The 25,784-nt window shown below is 42.1% G+C and overlaps 1 protein-coding gene across 1 annotated transcript in view; it reads left to right on the top strand.

Annotated features, from left to right (window-relative positions):
* The window catches only part of SLC9A3 (solute carrier family 9 member A3), a 73,408-nt gene extending 51,593 nt beyond the window's left edge, over positions 1 to 21,815 (top strand). The window contains exons 7-16 of the mRNA XM_065399056.1: positions 525 to 727; positions 1,335 to 1,424; positions 3,817 to 3,887; positions 7,032 to 7,161; positions 9,980 to 10,095; positions 14,842 to 14,971; positions 15,539 to 15,715; positions 17,063 to 17,138; positions 18,999 to 19,106; positions 21,568 to 21,815. Of these exons, the coding sequence (XP_065255128.1) occupies positions 525 to 727; positions 1,335 to 1,424; positions 3,817 to 3,887; positions 7,032 to 7,161; positions 9,980 to 10,095; positions 14,842 to 14,971; positions 15,539 to 15,715; positions 17,063 to 17,138; positions 18,999 to 19,106; positions 21,568 to 21,815 (1,349 nt within the window). The remainder of the gene's footprint in view (positions 1 to 524; positions 728 to 1,334; positions 1,425 to 3,816; positions 3,888 to 7,031; positions 7,162 to 9,979; positions 10,096 to 14,841; positions 14,972 to 15,538; positions 15,716 to 17,062; positions 17,139 to 18,998; positions 19,107 to 21,567) is intronic.
* Positions 21,816 to 25,784: the final 3,969 nt, after the last annotated feature.

Genomic DNA, 25,784 nt, shown 5'->3' on the forward strand with positions numbered 1-25,784 from the left:
GCTCAGGCTCCAGCCAGAGCCCTGAAGTCTACACAGCAATGAAACAGCCCCTCAGCCCGAGCCCTGTGAGCCCGAGTCAGCTGTGGGTTTTTCTTTGCTGTGTAGACATACCCAGTTAGGGTGACCGGATAGAAAGGGTGAAATATCGGGACAGGGGGTGCGGGGTGATAGGTGCCCATATAAGAAAAAAGCCCCAAATATCGGGACTGTCCCTATAAAATCGGGACATCTGGTCACCCTATACCCAGTGGAGCCAGAATTTCACCCAGTGTTCCCACACTGCAGGGATATCACTCCTGAATTAACCCATCTGGCCAACACTCAGAGCAGGGATGCTGATTGATGGAGAGAGCTGCATCCATTTTGTTTGGTTGGAAGCGAGGGGGATGGTCACAAGGATGCAGGACCTTAGAACCTACTGAAAGGAAGAGAGTAATAAATGTAACAGAGAGTTTGTTTTTAAAGGAAGATGGTTAATCCATTTCTGTTACACTTCAGTGAGCCTGTGACTTTTGTTTTTATAGGTGTAGTGATACAGACATGGGTTCTAAACCACTACAGAGTGGTCCAGCTGGAAATAATAGACCAAGTGGTAATGTCGTATGGTGGACTACGGGGAGCTGTTGCTTTTGCTCTAGTTGCACTTCTGGATGAGAAAAAAGTGAAAGAGAAAAACCTATTTGTCAGCACAACTATTATTGTTGTGTTCTTTACCGTTATATTCCAGGTAATTGAATTAATTGATTCTGCTTCTTAAAAAGAGGAGGAGGAGGTCCAAAAGGTATGGACGTGCCCCTCCATTTAAAGCAGTTCTCAGCTGCAGGTGAGGTACTGTTTCAGTGAGCCAAAAACATAATTGGCTTTGTAATTTTAGTAGCAAAGATCCCATTTTATGTTTTCACGTGGGACCACAGGGGACAAAACACAATTTGCTGTGTGCTAAAAAATGTTCAGCCTTAACAACTGCAGTGTATTAATAGCGCTCAGGTTAATATTTGAATGGGTATCCTTCCCCTCAGTTGAATAACCAAGGGAAGCAGTCTTTTTACTGGTAATTACAAATATTAAACTGCTTTACCATACACACTCTGATGCATGTTTTTAAAAGGTATAAAAAAGGAATAGAAAAAACATAATTCTACATGAAATCACAATTTTTGGATAAATAAATCAACATTTACTTAAGTGGAACTAAGTTGACTGACACCAGCTAAGGAACTGGCTCAGATAGATTATAATGTTCTTAACGTGTCAGCATTTCAGAACAGATTGAGAGTAGATTTATATTCTTTGTAAGATGATTTTAAAATTTTTATTAATGTCTTGTTATCTAGGGTTTGACAATCAAGCCTTTGGTACAGTGGCTAAAAGTGAAGAGAAGTGAGCACAGAGAGCCCAAACTGAATGAGAAACTCCATGGCAGAGTAAGATTTTAATAGCAATATCATGGGGGGTTGTGATTGCAATAGAAATGACTAGAGCTGATCAAAAACCAGGAAAGAAATTTCATGAAACGAGTTCCCCTTTTGACAAAAACTAATTTCAAGATCAAAATAATTTCTATCAGCTCTATAAATAATGAACTGGCTTGCCCAGTTGTTTCCTGGTCACTCTTCGCATTGCTCGGCGGGATGCCCAACTGGCTACGTTTTTTACTTCCTAAATCCTCTGGGGATGGGAGACAACCTGCTCAGCCTTGTGGGGCAATGGTGCCCATTGTCCTTCATCTGGAAGAATTAGTGGTTGGGGCATAGGGGCTTGTTTTTGGGCAGGTCAATTGAAGCATATGAAAATAAGTTTACTGTAAAGACAAAACTTAAACTCTTAATATTGGTTTATCTGTTTAAGGGACAATTACCGGGTAAGCAATTATGAGAACATATAACTTGCATATTACATAAACAGTAGTGTATAGTCCAGTGTAAGTGCTAATTTACAAATCAGCACAGACAGGTTTCTAATCAAGACTGAATGCTGTTCACACCCCATATGTCTTGCACCTTTGCAGTCCTAGAATTTTAAAGACTCTTCACCTTCAGATCTCTTGAAATTCACCTTTAGGAGAAGGTCCTAATACACTTTTTACATAACTCCTTCCTGTACTGAATATTTTCATTGCGCTCAAGGTCAGAAGGGACCATTAGATCATCTAATCTGACCTGTATATCACAGGCCATAAATGTCACCCAGTTACCCTGGTATTGAACCCAATAATGAATGCTGTCAAGTCTGCATCGTTCGGATAGTTTTAAAACTAGAAGTTACCTAGTGTGAATTAGTAACTCGCAACAATTTTTCATTGCAACAGTGGATAAGTTATACACGAGGGAAAGGTAACCAATTAAGCATGTTAACAGTTCAACTCACAAACTCAGTACTTACCTGTGTCTGAAAAATTTAGTGAAAGCAAGAACTCCTGATGTGGCCTTAAGTTTTTCCATTTAGACAGAGTGCCAAGTCTGACAGGTGTGTCCCATCCACCTATGCCTCTTTGGAAACCTTAGTCTGGTCCTGCGTATACCACTGTGGCCCCCTGCTGGATCCTTAAGTTTCAGTGGACTCCAGTTCTAATGCTACTGAATACATCTGATGTTGAGCACACTCTTGCTTGTCAGCTGAGATGGTGTTTGTCTTCAAGAGAGATGAGAGGAAAGCTTACAAAACACTCATAACAAAGGCAAAGAAGGAAAAGAATACAAAACACCCAGAAGTACCCAATATATTTTGTTCTTTCAGAGTTTCCCGCCACATAAAATAATACCTTCCAGCTGTGTATTTGTGAAGTACCTTTGGTGTGTGAGTAACAAGTTGAGGGCTACGTTATGGCATTAGCCATAGCCCTTCTTTAGATGCAGTGCAATGCTGCTCCACTACAGTGTGAGTTCCAGTAGGGATTTTGTCTCAGGGAAGCACAATGCCTCCAGGAGCTCCTAGGAAGGGCACCCAATGCACCACCCTCAAGATAGTGTAGTATGCATTCCCAACCAATGGTAACGAGGTACCTGACTTATCATACCTTATTCTGTACATCCCTAACTCTCTGCTGTATATATCTGGTGAGGTGATACTGAGCATCATGCATATATTATATTCAGTAGTAATGCTGATCAAGTGCACCAGTCACAGTGTGCACTAATCTAAACCTGTCATGCTGTAGATTTCCAATAAACCAGTCAGCTTTTCAGAGTAAAGATTGAAAGAGTAAAGTCAAATTCTGCTCTCAATTACACTGGTGTAAATCTGAGTGGGAGTAATTCCACAGAGTGGAGTTACACCAGTGTAAATAAGGAACAACTGAGGACAAAGATTTACCCAAGGTGTTGAGTGTTTTACAGTCATAATAAAAGAGGATTGGTACTCACACTACACTGAGGGAAATATTCATTCTCAAAGAGTATGGCAAGGAGCTAGAAGCAACAAGAAAGAAACCTTCAGCTGATTTAGAAGAGGCAAATGGCTCATGCACTTCTGACAGCAAAAAGGAAGGAGATGCAAAAGTGTGATTAGGATGAAGGAGCAATAAAAGTCAGCGTTAACAAAATGGGGTCTGATTCTCCTCTTACTTAGATTTGGGTAAATCAGGAGTAGTCAGTGGATAGCACTATGATAGAACTGGTATGAGAGGAGAATAAGGGCCTGGCTCTGTAGGAAAATGAGACGCTAATCTCAGCACACTCATGTAAACAGGAAGTAATTCCATTGGTATTCATAACATTGTTCTGGATAGACACCAAATCTGACCCCATATGAATTAAGCTATTTTATAGCAACGCCCTTAACTTCCACACAATATTAATTTTATGTTCCTTTTCATAGGCTTTTGATCACATTCTTTCTGCTGTTGAAGACATATCTGGACAAATAGGACATAATTATCTGCGAGACAAGTAAGTGGTGTTAGCTGTCCTTATTTTACTGATCTGGGATATTTAAGGAAATGGGAATGTATTAACATAGTGGTAGCTTTGCTTACATCTGTTTGATGAGCGAAATGGGTATTTAGGGAATAACTGAATGGAGACAGCTTGGGTGATACTGGTCCCTTCCCCCTGCTCCGCCCCTCACTTCCCACTCCCTGAATTTCTGGAGTTAATCACACTAGATAAAAACCACATTGTTGCAAAAATGTGCATTACCTGTGCAGTTAGTAACCATTTAGAATGTTCAACAGGAAGATTTTTTAAAATTCTAATATACTTCTCAACATTGATCCAGTTTGTTTACATTTTTGCATTCCATTCATCTTGGAAAATGAAACTACACTGGCTATTTTCATTGATTTCATCATTGTAAGAAAGACTCTAAGGGCAATTCACAGATTAAACACCATTGCCCTCCTCTGCTTCAATAATCATTTCCTGGAGAACCAATTTTGTCTATTTTAGATAGAAAATCCCTTTTGTAAACTATGACTTTTAAGTCTTTGAGGCTGTCCAAGTGAAAGGTCTGGGATGTTACCAACGTCTTTTCAGTTTATAACACTTTAACCAGTTGATAATCCCCCGTGGATTTTGGGGACTGTCCATCTCCCACCAATGGAACCTTTTCAGTGTCACAACTAAGGCCTGGATTAGGCCTTTGCTAATGTCATCATCCGTATCTAGGGATCTATGCCTGTGTAGAATTATTTGAGAGGTGGCCATTTGCAGAGGATTTGAACTGAACACAGAATTTTAGCCCCTCTGATACCAACTTTAGGAACCATATTTGTGTGTATGGGAAAGGATGTTAATCTGTTCCAAATTGAAACACACAAATGTTACCTCCTTGGACAATAGGTTCTTCAGCTTCCAAATATTTTCACAATTTCATTTCAATTATATATAATGGATTATAATGAAAGTGCTCAGAAACCATGGTGATGGGCAGACTTTGAGAACTAGAGCAGGGAAGGAGAATAAAAGGAAAAAGACTATTTAAACCTGGAAATGTAGTTTCTTATAGTGCTACTTGAGGATGGGAAACCCTTTCAGCCATGGGCTTAAAGCAAACTCTTTCTTTTCAGTTTAGCACTGCTGCAGTAGGACTGAAATAGAGAGCTTGGAGAGACCAGAAGTTTGAGCAGAACGTTGTCCAAACCAGCTTCTGAGGGAATCTGGAAACTCTGGAATCTGTACAAATGTCATCTATTATGGTTTGTTCCACCATAATAGATGACATTTGTACACCTAAGATAATAGGTAACGCTCCTTAGCATAGCAGAGTAAAGAGAGATTTCTGTTTGTTCATACAATGACGTTTTTATGAGGGGTCTCATATAGAGAAGCCATTTTCCCTTGGGTAACCAGGAATTTTGTCCTGGGTTTGGGTATTGGGAATGAATTTCTTACGATGAGGAAATAACAGAACATTTCCTCAGATGTGGCGTGTTGGTTGTGATGGTGATGAAGCTGAGGCTTTTTAAAGTCACAGGCCAGACAGAGCCTGACTACTTCAGCATAGGAGGGGAGCCTCCCTGAAAAAGGAGGAAAGGCCTGACCTAACCTAGATACTTGGCTGACTATTCGCTTTGGTGACCAAGATCTCCTGAATAAATGCAATCTCAAAGTTACTGAGAACAGGCACCACCTCAATATCTGAGAATAATTCACTGGGGCATGCAGGGGCTTCTCAGTGGGGCCAACCTACAAGACATTGGGTAAAAAAATCATCCATTACTGAAAGTAAACTCTTTTACGTAGAAGGAAAGAAATTTTTTAACTTTTACTGTGAGGGTTCCTAAAGGCTCTTAAAGATACAATCAAATAGTCAGAAGTAGAAAAATAAAACTAGAACCATTTTGTATACTCTAATCACAAACCTCTTACTGCTCTTGTTCTGCAGTAGCTGTGCCTGGTGGCTGCACCTCTCAAAAGATAGTTGTGAATTGTGTAACTCCATATAAGGCTTTTACAAATGTGCTTTAACTGTTATTTACAGAAATAAAGCAACAAAACATATTTCCCTGTGTTTATTATCCGATAAGGTGTACAGTAACTCCTCACTTAAAGTCATTCTGGTTAACATTGTTTCGTTGTTACGTTGCTGATCAATTAGGGAACACACTCGTTTAATGTTGCGCAATGCTCCCTTATAACGTTGTTTGGCAGCTGCCTGCTTTGTCCACTGCTTGCAGAAAGAGCAGCCCCTTGGAGCTAGCTGGTGGGGGCTTGGAACCAGGGTGGGCTGGCAGCCCCCCTATCAGCTCCCCGCTCCCCTAAGTTCCCTGTGCAGCAGTCGCCCAGCAGGCTATCAATTGCCGGCAGTTCAGCTGTCCCTCCCCCCACTGCCTTGTGTTGCTCCCGCCCTCTGCCTTGGAGCTTCTCCTGGGAGCCTCCTGCTTGCTGTGCAGGGGGGGAGAGAGGGGTGCTAATGTCAGAGTGTCCCCCTCCCCCCTGCTTCTGCCCTCCGCTTACTCCATCTCCATAGAGCAGGGGGGACATGGGAGGGAGATTTCTGGCAGCAGCGGCTGTCTCAACTTGCTGATCTAATTAAAAAGGCAATGTACTTAGAGTGGGGTCAGTGTACTTAAAAGGGCAATGGGCATCTCTCTCACACACAGGGTGTGTGTCTCTGTGTCTGTCTGCCATGCTGTTTCCCCTCCCTCCATTTGTGCTGCCTTGTAGAGTGTGAGGCTACATTAACAACCATGTGTTAACCCTTGAGGGCTCAGCTGTTCTAGTTCATCATTTAGCAGTAAGGCATTCCCTGGGAAATATTCCACCCTCTGACTTCACCACCTCAACCAAGCTTCACAATCATCATTGCTGTGTACAGTATTAAATTGTTTGTTTAAAACTTATATAGTCGTTTGATGAAAAAAATTTCCCTGGAACCTCCCCTATTTACATTAATTATTATGGGGAAATTGGATTCGCTTAACATCGTTTCGCTTAAAGTCGCATTTTTCAGGAACATAACTACAACGTTAAGCAAGGAGTTACTGTATAAAAATGCTTAACTCAAAGGAACAGCTGTTCAAGCAAAACTAAAAATGCTAACTATCATTTAAATTGATTGCTGCTGTTAAAATTGTTTGTTTAAATCACTAGGTGGTCCAATTTTGATCGGAAAATCCTCAGTAAAGTACTGATGAGAAGGTCTGCTCAAAAATCAAGAGACCAGATTCTTAATATTTTCCATGAGCTCAACCTGAAGGATGCTATTAGCTATGTGGCTGAGGTACTTTTAAACATCTTTTCTTACACACTGTAACATCATATTTCTTTGTTTTAAATATTGCAGCATTTCTTAACTTCCATGTATTAGGAGAGCTGAATCAAAAGCAAATCTACTTTTACGGTGAAATGGTATTTGAAGTGCATTGTGTCCCGTAATTACCTATTTATCTGATTGTGGTTCATTGTATGACCTCTAAATTCCTCAGTACCACTGGGTCCTGTATATGTCACTGTTCTGTTCTGGTAGGTATCATTTAGGAGTTTGGCTTCTGCTTCCACATGCGTTGAGTAGTACCATGGTTTCACAGGAGCTATGCAAGTGAGCATGTGCTAGTCAGCATGTGTAAAGGTGGCAGAATCTGGCTCCCTATGAATAATTAAACAAGCTGTGGCTGAAGCAATAGTGTGCTTTCCAGTGATGGCTTGTTCAGAAATTAGAGTTAGAGTAAGCAGTGCAGATGGCAGTTGCAGACTGAGAGCATCTGGGGGCTAGCCTCAAGGTGGAGCTTATTTTTGTAGCCAAATGAATTACAAGCTTGATAAAGAGCTGGGGTTTTGTTTTGTTTTGTTTTTTGTTTCATTAGCCTCCCAAAAAATTAACACCAAAACACAAAACATTTTTGCTGCACTAGCAAATTAAATGTTACTCACGGGCAAAATCCAAAATCTTTTGGAATGTTCCCAAGCTTTTTCATTTTGTGAGCCATGTCACAAGACAACAGTCTTTTCTGGGACCAACTCTTCCTGCTCTACAACCTATTTGTTGGTTCTCTAATTGTTTAATTCTGCGGAACACCAAGAAGCACTCCAGACACCACAGTCTGAGAACAGCTGGCCTCTCAAATTCCTACCAATCTCTGCATACCAGCAGGCCAGAAAATCTCCTTGTTATTCTCCCCAGCCTAACCCGTTAGTCTGGATATTGAGCAAGAAGGCTTCATTGATCCACGGCACATAGGCAGTCTTCAACTAATAGCTAGAACCACATCTAGACTGAGAGTTAGGTCAAAGTGTCCTGTTCTAGTTATCACACACAGAAAGGCCTCCAGAAGTATAACTGCAGATGAATGTTCACAGAAGGACATTTCTACCTGTGACCAGAAATATCTGTAGCCCCATTTCATGCATTTAAGTGTCATGGGAGTCATTTAAAAAACATTTCATGCTTCAATCAGTAATAGTTCTAGCAGTAATATAATTATGAACCTCACATTCAGGTACCTTAAATATCTGATTTCAATTTCACTGTAATATTTATGTAGGTGTTTCTATTTTCAGATGTCACATTGATTTTTCTAATGCCATGGAATGGTTCTAAATTGCTTAGAACACAGATTACTATAAATTATGCATAGGTGATTGTACTGCATGGAACATAGGTTTTCTCCACCATTGTCACAGGTCTCCTAAGTGTCCTTTCCAGCCTCAGTAGCTGACCACAGCCACTCCAGGTCTTCTTAACCACCACTCTATTATATATTACATTTACAATCAATAGCCAGCTTCCCCACTTGCTTTCTGGGGAAGGGTACACTAGTAGTGCGAACAGCAGCCAGTCCTGCCTGCTTGTTCCTTCCTTCAGGCACCCTACTCTCTCCAGGGCTTCCTTCCTGTCTGCCTAGCTGCTGGGGATACTTCCACCCTATTAGCCTCTCAGCTGTATTGCCACTCAGTTATTTGGCCTCCTCTGCCAACTGCTTGTTTTTCAATCAGAGCTCAATTAATACAAACTGGCAGGGATATGAGTGACAGGGTGTTGAGTGAGCTTCTGGCTCAGCACATCCTGTTACAACCATGTATAAGCTTTCTTGATTCCTTTGCTGTGCATGGACATGTAAAATGGTCATGATAGAGCTATAGCTTACAACATCACAATACATTAGCTTTGATCTTAAGAATAATGTACTTCTGTCAGTGGGGGAAATATTTTCCCACAGATGTTCTGTTCACTGCTCATTAAAACATAGAGTCCAGTCCAAGATCTCTGTGCTGCAATTCAAAACCATATGTGGGATTGCCCCTCACTACCGGAGAAATTTTTCTCCTTCTGGGAGCATGATTTCACTCACTAGCTACAGTCCACCAGAACAATGAAAATGTCAAGTAGCAGGGGGCACTGGCGAACACGGGAGACAAAAGTTTCGCAGGAATTCACTTTTGTATCACCACACAGAACTGAAAGCAAAGCTCACCTTTTCAATTTAGCTTTAGTTCCTCGTGCATGCATGCATACATTTAATGACTAACCAAACATTTGCCTCCTTTCTGGGAAGGAAGAAAGAACGATTACTGTCATATCTTGGAAGGTGTTCAGTTAGCACAGATATGGGTGCCAATAAAAGAATCTAGATAAGTAGATGTTTACAGGTGGCTAGCAAGGTCGTAGATGAAAAATGTTGCCCAGTATTGGAAGTAACCCTTTATATAGTGGAAAGGGGAATTCACTGAGGGCCTTTAGAGGTGCAGGGGTACAATTTGCGGAAGATAAGGAGAAAGCCTAAAATGTCACTTTAAGTCTTAAAATTAGGGCTATTAAGTGTGACTTACGTGGAGCGGCTTTGGGCTGGCCCCCTGTACAAGGTTGACTTTTGCCCCAGGGAAATAAACCACATGAAAAAAGAGACCTTATTCCTGTTACAAAAGAACTAGGGGAAAGTTGTATTTATGGGTCATTTGCCTACAGAAGCTTCAAAAATGATGCCATCGTTTTTTAATATTATACAATTTAGCCCTAGGTATACCTGTGTTAACATCATATACCCTTTGACTGAAAGCCCTACCGCTAAGCTGTAATGCACCTTATTTCTTTCGGTGAACAGGGAGAGCGTAGAGGTTCCCTGGCTTTTATTCGTTCTTCAAGTACTGACAACATGGTCAATGTGGACTTCAGCACTCCTCGACCAAGTACTGTAGAGGCCTCTGTCTCCTGTTTACTGTAAGTAACTTTTTTAGGGACTGTTTTTGTTTCATTTTTGAGTTATATATGATTAAATACAAAAAATGGTGTTTACCCCAGTACAAAATGGGCGTCAAATGCTCCCATGCTGACTTGGTGGCTTTCTCTTCAGAGACTGATAACTGAGTGATTTTCAACAGTGACAGGTACCCCACACTGTTCTTTCTATGCAAGCCTGTTTTATTCTTCAGGTAAAAAGCATTACCGAGAAAACATATTAAAAACAATAAAAGAAGCTACACGCATGCTAATAAGGGCTCGCCCCAGCCCTAACATGGACTCCGGCAGGAGTAGTCCTTCAAACCCCCACCCAAGGGGAGTCCTTGTGGTTACAAGCTCACCACAGCTTCAGCTCAGAAAAGGCCCCCCTGTCTTATGGGACTTCAGCAGGCCTAGTCCTTCCAACTCCTTCCCAAAAGGCTGGGGCTCTCCATGGACCAGGGGTTCTGTCCATTTGCTGGATCAGGAAGAAGGCCCTGAGCCAGTTTACAACCAGACTATTTATCCAAAAATCCTTTCTTTGTCTTTCTTGGTTCATGAAGAATCCAGTTTGAACTCGTATATATGCCCCTCTCCAGGAGGTGGCTTCAAAGGCTGATAACAAAGGAAGTACATTAGCATCTTCCTCACAGGTGCCGACTTTCCAAAGTGCCAGGGGGTGCTCGACCCCCGGCTCTGCCCCAAAGACCCACCTCCGCCCCTCCTCTTCCCACCCCCGCTCCACCCTCACCCCGCCTTTTCCCGCCCAGTTCCGCCCCCTCCCCCAAGCACGCTGCATCCTCACTCCTCCCTCTGTCCCCCCCAGCACCTCCTGCAAGCCGTGAAACAGCTGATCGCAGCAGGCAGAAGGCGTGGGGAGGGAGGGGGAGGCGCTGATCCGCGGGGCCCACCGATGGGTGGGAGGCGCTGGGGGGGGGGAGCTGATAGGGGAGCTGCTAATGGGTGCTCAGCACCCACCATTTTTTCCCCGTGGAGTCAGCGCCTATGTTCCTCCTTCTACTAGAGAGTACATATACTTTGACAATAACACATACAGAATTGCATTTTTAATACAATGGACCTACAAAGGTATTAGCCCTAATTCAGTAAGGTTTAACCTAATTCAGTAAAGTTTATCTTAATTCCGTAAGGTTTTTCCAGGATATTACAAGACATTGTCAGTCTGTCAAAGTAGCATATTATACTCATTACATATTTCACCAGGTTCAAAGAAGAGAACCCTTCCTCAGGGTTATCTCATTCCTGGGCGTTTAATGGAATACATTTTATGACATGAACAGGAAGATATAAAGTTACACGTATAACCAGAAAAATTGGAATAGAGAGTATCACATATGTGCAGAAAAATGAATGGCAGTATTTTAAAAAAATGGGAAGAGTCATTTTTTCACCTTTGTGGAAATCAGAAGCAGCTAAATGATTTTACACAAACCTTCCAAACTAAAATCTCCTTTGGTCAGAGACCAAGCATGAAAATGTTATCCCTAAGGGTGAATTTTTCAGAAAGATCCAGTGTGTAAGAACAGGGACTTATCATTCATACAGTTTTGCATCCCTCCCTGTAGCCAGAGCCTTGTGTGTTACATGATGCCAGAGCTACCGAATCCACCCTTTACCATTACCTTTGTTTAGAATTCATTATTTAAATGTTGTAAAATTTCTTTTTCTTTTTTTAAATTATGAGACATATTCCCTGGTATGCTCCAGCAGTTTGTGCCACTTCCATTATGTAAAGCAGCTGTAAACTGGGTACAACCTGCCAGTTAAACCAGATGTATGGCTGCTTTGAATTGCAGAGTGGTGCATAGTAGCAATGTACCAATAAAGCTGGCCCTATATTTTTAAGAGCCGGCTATTGGTGAAACTAAGGCTTTGTCTACACTAGCACTTTTTGTCGGCAAAACTTTTGTCAGTCAGGGGTGTGAAAAAAACATAAGTTTCACCAACAAAAGCGCTGGTGTGGACAGCGCTACGTGGGCGGGGGATGCTCTCCCGCAGAAACATGCTGCTAATAGTGCAGGTTGAAAAATGGTACGAACATTTGCTGAAAAAAGTTAGTGGAAGAAAATATGGGGGCGGGGGAGGATTCTTTTTAAATGAGGAAGTGGTATTTCCCCTACAATTTAAAAACAGACATTTTTGCAAAAATTCGTAATTGTTGAAAATTTTCATTTTGGGAAAAAAGTGGTGAAAATGACGTTTCCACACAAAAAATCACTGATATTGAAATCCCATGTTTCAATTCAAAACTTTTCATTGAAAAAATGCTAATTGTGTCTAGCTGTTAATGTGCTTATCTCTTAATACCAAACTGCTTCCCACACCTTGGGCCAGATGCTTCCACTGTTACTCGCACTGAACAGTGTCACAGTTTCAGAGTTTAACTGCACCTTTGACACACACGCACCATGCTCTTATTCGACGGCTCCCACATAAGGTTTCAGGCTCCCAACCATCATATCTCATGGGTGGAGACCTGCTTGTCTCTCACTCTGGATGAGGGGTTTAGGCTCATGGTCTTCTGCACTTCAGTGTGATTTCCCCAGCAGGTCTGACAGGAGTCCAGCACCTGTGGTTAACCTTTCTCCAGGGGCTACAACTGTGTATACCAGTGACCAACCAGCCTTCACAAAACAAAATACATTTATTGTTAGGGTAAAAGCATTACAGGGAAAACATATAAAAACAATAGAAGTTTCTATATGCAAGCTAACAGCTTACCAGAGGTCACCCATCAGTCTTATGGACCCTAGTAAGCCAAAGCCCTAGTAAGCCAAGGGTTGCTCTGCCCCACCCCTCTCCTGGACAGATGATCGTGTCCGTTTGCTGAATGAAAATAAGGCTCTGTGTTAGTTCAAACTCAGCCTTTTTATACCCAAAGCCCTTTCTTTGTTTGGGTCTCTGGGAAACCTAGTTTGAACCAGTGTATGCAAACACCCCAGGGGATGGTGTTTCTCTGGAGTTGTTTACAATCCCCAGGGTGATCACCCCATAGTGTTTTCTAGTTCCTGGAGGAGCTGTGGTAACTCTCCCCCATGAAGCAGAACACAATCAGACATAAATATTTCATAAATTTAATACGTTGGTCCCCAAAGATGCTGCAAAATCTGTCACACGTAGGACCTTACTTCTTGAGTAGACCCACTGATTTCAGTGGATCTACTCGAGGGGTACTTGGTCTGAATAAGGATAGTAAAACTTGGCCTCTTCTGTCCCCTTGCCAGCTGCCAAAACCTCCAACTTCCCCTCTGATAGCTTCTGCCCTGCAGTTATGCATTGTCAATACGAATATCTGTGGCGTATGAAATACGTAGAGGCAGAGTAAAAAAAAAAAGTGTGCAATACTAACATAAACAACACAGAAGAGACTATGGCAATTGTATTATCTTTTGCATATTTAATTTAAAAAATCTCCTCATTTGAATATTTCTGGAGTTGGCACCAAATTTCCCATCTGGTGCACAGGCATGCCACAAAAACTATAGAGCTATACAGCACAATATTGGTCCAACTTTCTGCAGAGTACGTGGGTCTTGCCTACAGTATTCACTACTGGGCAAATTCCAGAGGTTTAGTCTCAAGTCACCTTTTCACCCTTTAGGAAAGAAAAATACACATATTTGTGAGAAACAAATGGCACATAAAATTTATTGGGATAAATTTAACTGTGATATAAACAGTGGCATCTGCTACTCATAAGATGCAAATTGGTCTGACCACAGATGTAAGTGGTCAAGTACTACTGAATTTGGTATTCCCGGGGTACAGAAAATGAGTGTGACTAATAGCATAGGGATGAATGACCTAGATCAGTGGTTCCCAAACTTTTTTCTGCCAAGGATCCCTTTGGCATCTGACTAAATATCCCAGACCCCTTTCATTGTTTATACATAAGTTTCATGTCATTATTACTCTATTAGTTCAGTTAGTTATGCCACCTCCAAAAATGCCCACACACACACAGTTTAGTTCAGTGGTCTCAGGATTCCGGGGGCTTAGTTCCCAGCTTCGCTGTAGAGTCCTGAAACCCTATACACGTATCTTTATCTGAATTTCTGTTTCCCCTAAATGGGGGTATTACTTGTGAGTGTTGTGAGTCTTGACATCTGTGGCAGAAGAAGTACTACTAAACCCTCACAGGGAACGTGTATTTCTGAATGGGCAAGTACTGGCATGACCAGAACGCCTCTACCAGCATGATCTCTCATGCACAGTGTCTGAGAAAAACGGTGTCTTACATGCAGCACAAGTGCTAGAATGCTGTTCCGGCAGGTTCTGGCCCTGTCCCAAGGAACAGACCCCCGCATAACCCATAGCGGACCACCCAGAGGTCTGGGGACCCCACTGTGTGGGAACCACTGAGCTAGATTAATAGACCTTCCATCCTGCAGGTGCACAAGGATGAGATGTAACAGGAAAAGAAGCAAACAGGCATAAGTTTATAAGATAAAGCAAACAATCAATCAATGCTAAATTGTTGCAAGTTGCACTGGTTTGTCATTTATCTGCTTTTCCTGACCAAATTATACCACCATTGATGTCACTGCTAAATCTGCCCAGATTTGTGCCCACTCACTCTAGACTACACTTGACCCATGATGACGTTTACTTGTTTTTATCCCATCCACACTTATCTTCAAGTTTAAATATATTGCAGTGCATACTTTTTTCCCTCCAGTTAGTGATCTAGAAAAACGTTGTATGTATTTTAATATTCTGCTTTAGGAGAGAAAAAGCCAGCTCCGTTTGTCTTGATATGCAAGCCTTAGAGCAGAGGAGAAAAAGCATACGAGATACAGAGGATACAGTCACTCACCACACACTGCAGCAGTACCTCTACAAACCCAGACAAGAGGTGAGAGCACAGTTGCAGCGATTACCATGTTTTCATTTGACAGCCAGAAGAAACAAAATGCAGAAAATTGTTGGGAAACTCAAAATAAAAGGACTAATCTGCAAAATCAATCATTAACTGAAGATGGGTTCTGATCCTACATACCCTTAATCATGTGAGCAGTCCTTATAATATAAGTAGTCCCATTGATTTCAATGGCACTACTCATGTGAGAGAAGATTGCAGAATTGGGCCCCAGATGTGTTCTGCTAGTTGGTTGTTGCTGGTCTGAAAGCTAACTGGCTGGGTGAGGGTGAAATGAAGCATGTGAACGTTAGGAAGACTGAGCTGTTTAATCCAGACCTATTCTAGCCAGTGTGATTAGTCTGAATGACTTTCAATCAATATTTTTCAAATTACCATACCTATAGGTCAGAAGGAAATAATTAACTACCTGGAATCTTGTTAGTGTGTTGACTTGTAATTAATTGTTTTTTGGTAATCGATTGGTTTTGGCAGTTGCCTTGGTGCTGGGCCCCAGTCTGCATTTCTATATAAATAAATGTTCTCTTATCTTCCTGGCTACAGCACATACATCTGTACAGTCGGCACGAGATCATTCAGAATGAAGACGAAAAACAAGACAAGGAGATTTTCCACCGGACAATGAGGAAGCGCTTAGAGTCTTTCAAGAGTACCAAACTAGGAATAAACCAGCCCAAAAAGCTCAACAAAAGCCACAAGAGAGACCGGGGCCAAAAACGGGTAAGGGGCGTGCGCTTAGGGCCATTTACCCAGACAAAAGGCCCGGTACTCTAGAAGATCCATTCCTGAGGAAGCATAGGGTAGTTTCGGCTCCCAGCATCAATCTCTTCCCTGTGGAAGCTCCTCAGAGGGAGTATTGGCGATCAAGACCCAAGCCAGGGGAGAGATCAAAATGTGGGATGAGTCGAGGGGCAGCACTGGAGGTGGCATTATATCCTCACCAATCTTGTGGAACGTACCCACCATTTCCCTCTGCACTGTGGGATCCTTCCTTTGGATGTGAGGGGATTCCAGGTCCAACAACCACGGTGCCAGAAGGGATGGCTCGTGTCTGCATGCATAGGCGCCGACCCCGTGGGTGCTCTGGGGCTGGAGTTTCTATGAAATTAATGGGTTTCTATGAAAAACATCCTTAGCCTATTACTTTTGTGCAAATTTCCTTGCTACGTTGTAGCAGTAAGGAATAGAGCATCACACGTTGACACTGTAAGGAGGCCTGGACTATAAGCTACATTTTCAAAAGTGCTCACAATTAGTGGGTGCTCTGCACCCACCGGCAGCCAAGCTCCCCTTTCCCCCCGCCTCAGCCCTGCCTCTTCCCCTCCTCCTCCCCTGAGCGCACCGCATTCCCGCTCCTCTGCCTACCTCCCAGCAGTTCCCACCTGGCCACTGCCAAACAGCTGTTTGGCAGCGATAGCATGCTCCGGGGAAGGGGTGGGGGAGGAGCGGGAGCATGGTGCACTCAGGGGAGGAGGCAGGGAAGAGGCAGGGCTGGGGCGGGGATTTGGGGAAGGAGTTGGAATATTGTCAGGGAGGGGGCGGAGTTGGGGCGGGGACTTTGGGGAAAGGGTTGGAATGGGGGCTGGGAAGGGGTGGGAAGAGGCAGGGAAGGGGCAGGGCCTCATGGAAGGGGTAGAGTGGGGGCTGGGCAGGGGACGCAGGGGGGGGTCGAGCACCCAGGGGAAAGAGGGGAAGTTGGCACCTATGTCTCCATGGAGTTGCATGGAGCTCAGGGGAGCTGATAGTTTGAGGAGATGAAACTCCAGCTTCTCCTGCATGGAGGAAGGAGGGACAAATCCAACCTGCCCAATTGCAAAAGGAGTAGGAAACTCGGCCACATACCACTAATAGAGTTGTGTGTCTGCACTAACATCAATGGGAGTTCTATGCAAAGACAAAATAAAGGCTTAAAATATCTAGGCATGATCACCACTGCGTTATTCCAGTATTATGTTGGTGAACTCCATTTGATTGGCAGAAAGCTGGGGAATCAGGCTCTCTGTATCTACAATGTGTACTGCATACCTTTCACTGTCTGAGGTAACTTGAAATGTTTTACTTTTTCAGAGAAATAGTAATGCCATACCAAATGGAAAAATACCTTCAGAAAATCCAGTGCAAGATTTTACTTTGAAGGAAAAAGGTAATTTCACTGTCAAACAACAGTAGTTAACCAGATTGTTTTAATCAGCTTGTAATTTGTTGGAGGAAGAGTGTTCTTGTGAAATTTCATGGCAGGAAAAAAAACTAAGTTGACATTAACAAATGTACTACTACCCATGACACATTTCCCCCTCTCCGTGCTGAAAAAGATGTGTTTGGAAGGAAGTAATGAACATTTAAAAAATAAATATATTTTCATAGACAACTTGGTGACAAGCTGAAATTTAACCTACTTTATAACTAACTAACATTAACAAAACCAATGTTTAATCTTGAAATCCTAAAAATAATTGGAGGCCACCATAAAGAAGACCACAACATAGATAAAATCTCAGCTTCTGACTCATGACATGCCACAGCTAACTATGATAATGGCTTTCTTTGTGATCCCAGGGGTATGTACATGCGCCCATCATGATTGCCCAGGCATCTTGTAAATATCGGTACTTTCTCTGAAAGCAGAGCAAACAGGCTGGAACAGGAGGACAGCATAACATGTACATGAATGGAAAGACAGTATAGCCAAATACTGTGCTGACTTTTACCCTAATGCAACCCCAGTGACTCCAGCACAGAATTTGGCCTAGCAAATCTAGCTTTGGGCCTACTAGCCTTGGGAGTGTCCCTAACAAAAGAAGGAAAGAAAAAACCCTGCACTTCTAATTTTGCATTTAAAGAAAAAGATCCTTGGATCTGAGTTTCAGCTGTCTCTTTGCAGGTGCTGTTGCACTTGCTGGAGTCAATCACAATAAGTTGTGTCTGATGCCACCTGCCATGGCAAGTTACTATAAGGCATTGAGTTAAATTCTCCCCTCAGTTACCCATGCAACCCCGCTGATTTTAAAGAGGGCTGGGAAGTAGGGGGAGGAGGGGCGGTGTCAGAATTTTCCCCATAGCTTTCAGAAAGGAATAGTGTGGGTGTGGGAGGTAGAAACTCTGAGCTCAGGTATTTGCTCTCTATCAGTTTATTAGCATTTATTTTTATTGCCAGCAGCAATATACTGGCTGAATAATAATTATACTTCTATAGCTCCTTTGATCTTAAAGTGTTTCCCAAACATTAACTAATTAGGCCTTCCATCACTCCTGTGTTAGGGGATTTTCTATAGAGGGGTTGATAAGGGATTTAATGTACGGGGATCATTTCACCGGCTACTGATATGGAGCTGCCTCTGGGGGGAAACACAGCAGGTGTTTAAACACACAGCAGCACTACATGGTGGTTTGCGTTGAGAGGTGGGAAAGAACATCATAGCCACTGCAGGGGGGAGCGTAGATTGGCAGGAATTAATTAACCAAGTTTGAAATGATCCAGGACACCTTAACCCCTTTATGAAAATGCAATGGGATCTTTAATTACCACAAGTTGTCAGGACCTCAATTTTGTATCCCATTTGTAAGAGAGCACCTCTAGCAGCACAGTGACCCCTGTCACTGTGCTCAGGCTTTCTTTCAGTACTGGGTAAGCAGGAAAAGTGCCACCTTCTGAATCAGCACTTGCTGCAGTTTGTAAGCTTTTCCTGCAGCTCTCCTATCCAAGTACTCATCTAGCCCAATCCCCTTTAGTTTGGAAAAACTAACATAATTACAGCACAAGATACTGATGCAGGAGTGAACCAGGAATCAAATATTAGCAACCTGAGAAACTAGATGTGTACAGAATTTAGTTATAAAGATACGATTGCTTTCAAAACGTACATTTACCCAGATTTACATTAAAGATTTACTATATACATCTTTGATAGCTACACTAGCATCAAGAAGCTACCAAATAACACTTTGGGTCAAATCTTTTAGGAATCTCTAGCGCACACTGATTTTTTTTTATATTTTCTTCCAGATGTGGAATTTTCTGATCCAGAAGAAAATTATGAATCTCTGCATATGGACAAAGGAGTTGACTTTTTAGCTAATGTCACCAAGCAGAATTGCACAGATGCTACCTCTGGTAAGAAAATAGATCATAAATGCAGAATTTTCTTCAATTGCGTAGCAGTTTATTAGATTTTTTGTTAATAGCTTTCTACTGATGATATTGACCAAGGTTGTGCTCATGACTGCATACCCTGGCTGTGAAATGACTAATCACTTCTAGACACAGAAAAAATGATTCTAGAGTTGTCCTGATTTTCAGTCAGCCAATATTCAGCCGTTTTGAATTGATTTCTGCTTTGTCAGGAATATATATGTCAACTTGACTCAAATATGTTTTCTTCGTTTCCTCTTGATGTGGAATGTCTCTCCCCAAAATTACGGTGTCCTGGGGCCCAGAACGGGCAATAGTTAGTCCTGGACCAGTGTAAATTTAAGTTCTAATATCATTCTAGTGACCCTGCAGAGCTAGAAGCAGGGTCTTTCCATCACTGGGGATTCCCAGCTTTCCAGTGAGCCACACAGCTCTTGCTTCCAGCCCTGGAAAGTTCAAAGACATCAGATTTTAAAACTATGACATGTTTATGTCTAGAAGAAGCTATTTTAGGTAATGTTTAAGGTTTTAAAATGTGTTAATTTTCCCTCTCTCTAGTCCCGGTCCAGTAGGACTCACAACATAGTACCGTATATACTCGATCATAAGCCGGTTCGTTTATAAGCCAACACCCCCAAGATGGATAAGTAAAAATGGAAAATTTTTATAACCCGTTCATAAGCCAACCCAATAATTCAGGGGTCAGCAAACTTTGGCTCCCGGGCCATCAGGATAAGCCACTGGCGGGCCGAGGTGGTTTGTTTACCTCAAGCGTCCGCAGGCACGGAGGTAAACCTAAGTAAACAAAGTGTCCCGGCACGCCAGCTGCTTACCCTGACGGGCCGGGACAGCAACTGGTGGGGAAATGTTTTGGGAGAGAAGCTGGGGGTCAGGGGACTAACCCCTGTGACCACCCCCCACATGACACCACCCCTAGCCTGGGACCCCCACACTCTCCCCATCCCATCCCTTCCCACCTTATCTGGGGAGGGCCAAGGGAGGATGTCTCTGGCCTGTCTGGAGCTGCTCCAGCAGGCTGGGCAGCGCAGCTGCAGCCTGCTCCGGCGGGCCAGACCGGGCAGCGCGGCCGCAGCATTTTCCAGTGGGCTGGGCCGGGCGGCACAGCCGCAGCGTGCTTTGGCGGGCTGGGCAGCGCAGCCACAGCCTGCTCTGGGGGGCGGGGCCAAGCGGCACGGCTGCAGCCTACCAGCCTCGGAGCTGCAGCTGCTTCAGAGGCTGGTGGGAGAGCGGCGTGGCCAGAAGCGGAGAGACTCTGGCCCCGCCTCTTCCCTTCTGTCTCTGTTGGCTGTGCTGCCTCTCCTTGCTCCCTCTGTTGGGGGGAGGGGCTGTGTCCCACCTCTCTCTCTCTATACCCGTTCATAAGCCGACCCCCTTCTCTGGTGCTTCCCTTTTTTACTAAAAAAATTCGGCTTACGAACGAGTATATATGGTAGTTTGTTTTCTGTAACACGTGGCAGGTGCAAGATATGCAAAGGTGTGGTGTAGTATAATGCTTCTATTGGATTCATTTGAATATAACCAAACTCATGCTGATAGAACTGTTCTAATACACCACACCCCGATGGATACTGTGTTAGGGTGCTAATAATGCTCCAGAAAAGAATGAGGTTTCAAACTGGATCTAGACTGTGATTTTTAAAATATTATTTTACGGTTCACCACGTGCAGATTTGATATTTGTTTTAAAAGGGCTTCGTTACCTGTTTCGACACATACAAAAAAGGTACTTTTGACTGTTTTAGCCTGTTTCTCCTCTTGCACACATTTTACACTACTGTAAATCCACTGACTTCAGTGGAATTATTGATTTGCAGTGTTGTCAGAGGAGAATCAGACCCCCGTCCTGTTATATACTCTTACTATCTGGGTTTACACTATAAGTTGTCGGAGACTGGGGAGCCAAATTCACCAGTATCCTCTGACTGCTTTGTGCTCTGTAGTGATGCCAAAAAGCCATAAACCTGTCTTAATGGGCTAGTTAATCCAGGCTTGAATCTCCTTTGCATTACTGGGGTGATGCAAAACAGCTGGTCAGTCTAGCCCTGGTATCAATCTTTCAGATATGTTTCATTTTTAAACTGATACATTTAATAAAAACTAGAACTGAGCACATTTGGTATGATTGATTTAAATCCAATTAGGTCGTTTGGATAAACTGCGCATTTAGGTTTTTCTGTCGGCAGAGCCTTCAGCCATAACTGCCAATGATAGGTTTTTTGTTGGTTTGTTTGATTTGTTTTTTAATCAACTGAGACTTTTAAAATAGCAAAATGACCAGCAGTAACCCGGTATGTGAGCAGAAAGCTGAAAAACGATATTTGTTTGTTTTATTTCATTATGGCCATATTCCTGGGCTAAACATCCTATTTGCTGCCAGTTATTTTATTTTCCAACTGAATTTATCACTCATAAACTTTTGTAGGAATTGATAACCCAGCATTTTCAGCTGATGATGATCAAAGTATCTACATGAAGTTCCCGCCATGGTTATCTGATGAAGATTCTGTAGTACCATCACAAAGGGCCCGAGTACAGTTACCGTATTCTCCAAACAACTTCAGACGGCTCACCCCGTTTCGCCTCAGCAATAAGTCTGTAGATTCCTTTTTGCTAGCAGATGGGCCAGAGGAGCGACCCAGAGCTTTCCTCCCAGAAACAACACATATGTAATATTTTAAAATTGACCTTCATTTTTATTTTTAATCAATCTCTCTGTCTGCTCTGGCCTCCTGACAGCTTTCCTTATCTCTTTTTGTCTTTTTCAAGTATCTTTCTCTTCCTTGATTTTTCTGCATCTGAACATCTGCTATTCGGCTCCAGTTTGAAACTGGTACTTTTAATGAAAGTTGCTTATCTTTAAATATTTAGGGCCAGACCCCTTGCTGGTGTAAATCATCAGAGCTGTCTGGTCTACACCAGACCTTTGTTTGGGTTTCAACATTTCTTGTGCTATTGTAAAACCAAAAACATTTCACACACTTGTAGGTTATGTACTATTTGTTTTTCCTGGTTTTACTCTGTTGTATGGCTTAATCAAACGATTTATATTGTGGGACCAGTTCTGCCCTCTGCTACAGGGATGAAACTCCCGCTGAAGTCACTTCACATGAGACTGAATTCAGATTTAACCTAATATCTCCTAAAGTGATAAACTGTTGTCCCCAGTAACTTCAAGCAGGTGTCGTCTTTGTTATGTGTTTGTACAGTGCCTAGCCTAATGAGGATGGAGCATTTAGCCACAACTAATAAATAATACTAATAGCCACAGCAATATATTACTTAAGATAAAGTTTACAAATCAGGTCAGCTTGCTATAAACATTGCATCTACTTTGTATAGGTGGAGATGACTACATAAGGGCAACACCTTGGGGAAGTTAGACCCCAGATTTTTATTAGAGCACCGACATTCATTTCACCATAAGAATGGCCATATTGGGTCGTATCAATGGTCCACCTTGCCCAATATCCTCTCTTTGGACAGTGGCCAATGCCAAGTGTTTCAGAGGGAATGAACAGAACAGGCAATTATTGACTGATCCATCCCCTGTTGTCCACTCCCAGCTTCTGGCAGTCAGAGGCTAGGGAAACTCAGAGCATGGGGTTGCATCCCTAACCATCTTAGCTAATAGCCAGTGATGGACCAATCCTCCATGAACTTACTTAATTATTTTTTGAACCCAGTTATAGTTTTGGCTTTCACAACATCCCCTGGCAATGAGTTCCACAGGTTGACTGTGAATTGTGTGAAGAATACATCCTTTTGGTTCTGAGTTGAATTTTAAGTTGTGTATTTATGGAAAGCTTTACCTTATTTTTAAACTTTAAGTAATATTTTAATGTAGTTGCTCAATACAGTAAGTTGTCACCTCTGTAGGTTATCAGTTCAAATCTGAATTCAGTCACACGTGAAATGAATATTTTAGTCTCACTTTAGTCCCCCAACAGAAAATCAGCCCACAGTTTGAGATATTTCTATAACTGGCACAGACATTGCTGTAAATGAGATGGCTCAGGTCATGATTCAGTCATTATAACACAAAACCTAGGGCAATGCTGAGATTTAGCAACAAAGCACAATAAACAAGTGCATGGTCTATGGTGGAATAATTAAGTACAAAGACAATGCCTAGTGTCATCTCTGCACCAGCAACTGAATTATTTAGATAACTTGAGGGTGCTTCCAGCTGAGAAGGGGAGAACCATATTCGAATAAAGTGCTGAGGGTTTATTCAGCTCAGGGTATGGCTGTTACAAATGAGCAGGAAACACCCTCCTATTAAAATTGTCCTGAAAAATGTATGTACATATTTAGAGCCTGACTGACGTGCATTTACTCTAGCTTCATGCCTTTTGAAGTGATTGTTAGTCACCTGAGTTCAAAGGAAACACAGAATGTAAATTTTCCTAGGCTCTGAGCAGTGCAGAAACCTGACTGCAATGGAGTTTCGTAGTCATCTGAAATGGAATAAAAAGAGAAAGTTATATTTCCCTTTTATCATGGCTCATATCTTATGAGGAGCAGTGATGCCTTTAGCTAGTTCCAGGTAGAGAAGTATGATGTGTCATTTTCACCAGTGGAGTGGAGTTGAGCTGTCTTTTGGTCTTAGATTGTGTTTAGCCAATTTGCAATTATAAGTCGTCTTATTTAAAAAAATAGCCATTTGGAATTACTGCTAGATGAATGAAATAGTACTGGAACTACTGTGTGGATTAAACATATAATAAATGCTATCCCAGAATTTAAACATATCTCTGACACTAACATCACTTGTTCACATTGAAAGTATCTGAAACTTTCTTTTTAACTGGAAATATGTACTATATTGCACAATATTGACTTCTGTTTCTTATGACTTGCTAAACTTCTATTAACCTTTGTCCTTTATTCCATTCTATTGCCTTGATTGTTACTGAGTTTATAATTTAGAATAATACAATGGTACATAACAGCTTCCTGTGCAGATAAATTTGTGGGGTGTATTTACAGTCACTGCGCTTTGACTGTGGTTTCCCTGAAGGTTAAAACTGGGAGTGAGTTTGCTGGATAAAAGTAACTTGTCATACGGGTTAAAACAAGTTTAAAAAAGAGTAAGGTCCAAGCAGCCTCAGCTTCATTGTAAAGACCTTGCAATGATCCCTTTAAATGCATCTTATACTGTAAAACATTCCAATGTAAAAGTAGCATTGGAACCCAAATTATTTAGAATCCCTTAGCTGACCCTTACAATTCAATACTCCAAGGCAAAATTGCTTATACAAATAAATACATTTAAATGGCCACAGGATGGCACTGTCTCCTAAGAATTTGGAACAGGCTGATGTACTTGACAAACACTGGGCTAAATTTTTTCTTGACTTCCACCCTGGGCAATTCCATTAGCTTCACTAGGGTTGTACAGGGTGGGAGTTAGGGCAGAGTTTAACCCACTGGCTCTGAGAACAGATTTACCTTCCTAAAGATACATGACCTTCAGCAGAATAGCAACCACAAAGGGATTGATCTGAAACCAATATTTCAAATGAAAATCAAGCTTGTACAAGAAATTGATGTTTACATACTTCTGTGTTTAATTTTACCAATGTAGGTGACACGAGCCATAGTGCTGCAGTGACAGGATACGCTTTCTCAGATGAGAAACTGCTGCCTTGGAAACCTGACCAAGCAAAACAAAATGCTTCTGTTTCAGAGAAACCGCTCCACTTCATTCCATCTTGCCTTCAAAGGCCCTGGGCACAAAGCTGTTCTTCACTGGAAAACCGAGGAAATACAACTCTTTCTACTATCTCAGAGCACATGACTTCTTATGACCCAAACCTAACAGAAGTCTATTGGAAAGCAGTCTCAGATACGAATAACAAACCACCTGTCAATTCAGGATATTGTTCTGAAACTAGTTATGAGCCAGTGAATTCACAACAAGACAATTCTGTAGATATGCAAGAGAGGGTAGAGGAATCTAACCCTAAGGAGAACCAAGAGAAGAAAACGCTGCTTAACCCACAAGCCCACTACAGATCTGCTGCAGCCAGGCGTGTACAAAGTCGACGCTCTTTTCATAGACCAAAACCTTTGCAACATCCCAAACTTCAAAAGTTAGCATCTCTTCCGTCATCTTGTCACATCCCTCCACATTCTCTGGAACAAGAAGAAACGCAGCTTTGAGCCTTGACTTACGTAAGAGAAGACAAGTGTAGCGAAAATGGACAAAGTCTTTGGAAAAAGAGAGAGAGAGTGAGAGAAACTCAAAGCATTGAGACTTTTTCTAGTACCGTTTCAAGAAAGAAAACACTGGGGTCTACTTTTCCGCTGGACATACACCAGTAATTCCTCATTCATATTAAAGGGACTTATGTGGTTGAATCAAGTTGATAACTATGCTTCCTTGTTTCATCTAGACTGTTACAAAGATAAATTCTGAGGGCTATAATGAGAATCTTTTCAAAAGGGAAACTGTTTGATGTTGCTTTTCAAATTAAAAATAGTTTTATTATGCCATATATTTCCATAAAACATCATTAAGGCAATACATTGCATCTGTAACATTAATAATGCAGATCAGTATTCATGCTGCGTGAAATTCCTATATATGAGGCCAATAGTTAAATCTCTTGCTTGCTAAATCTATTCTGGTTGAAA

Source organism: Emys orbicularis, chromosome 2 (genome assembly GCF_028017835.1).
Source record: "Emys orbicularis isolate rEmyOrb1 chromosome 2, rEmyOrb1.hap1, whole genome shotgun sequence".
Taxonomy (NCBI): Eukaryota; Metazoa; Chordata; order Testudines; family Emydidae; genus Emys; species Emys orbicularis.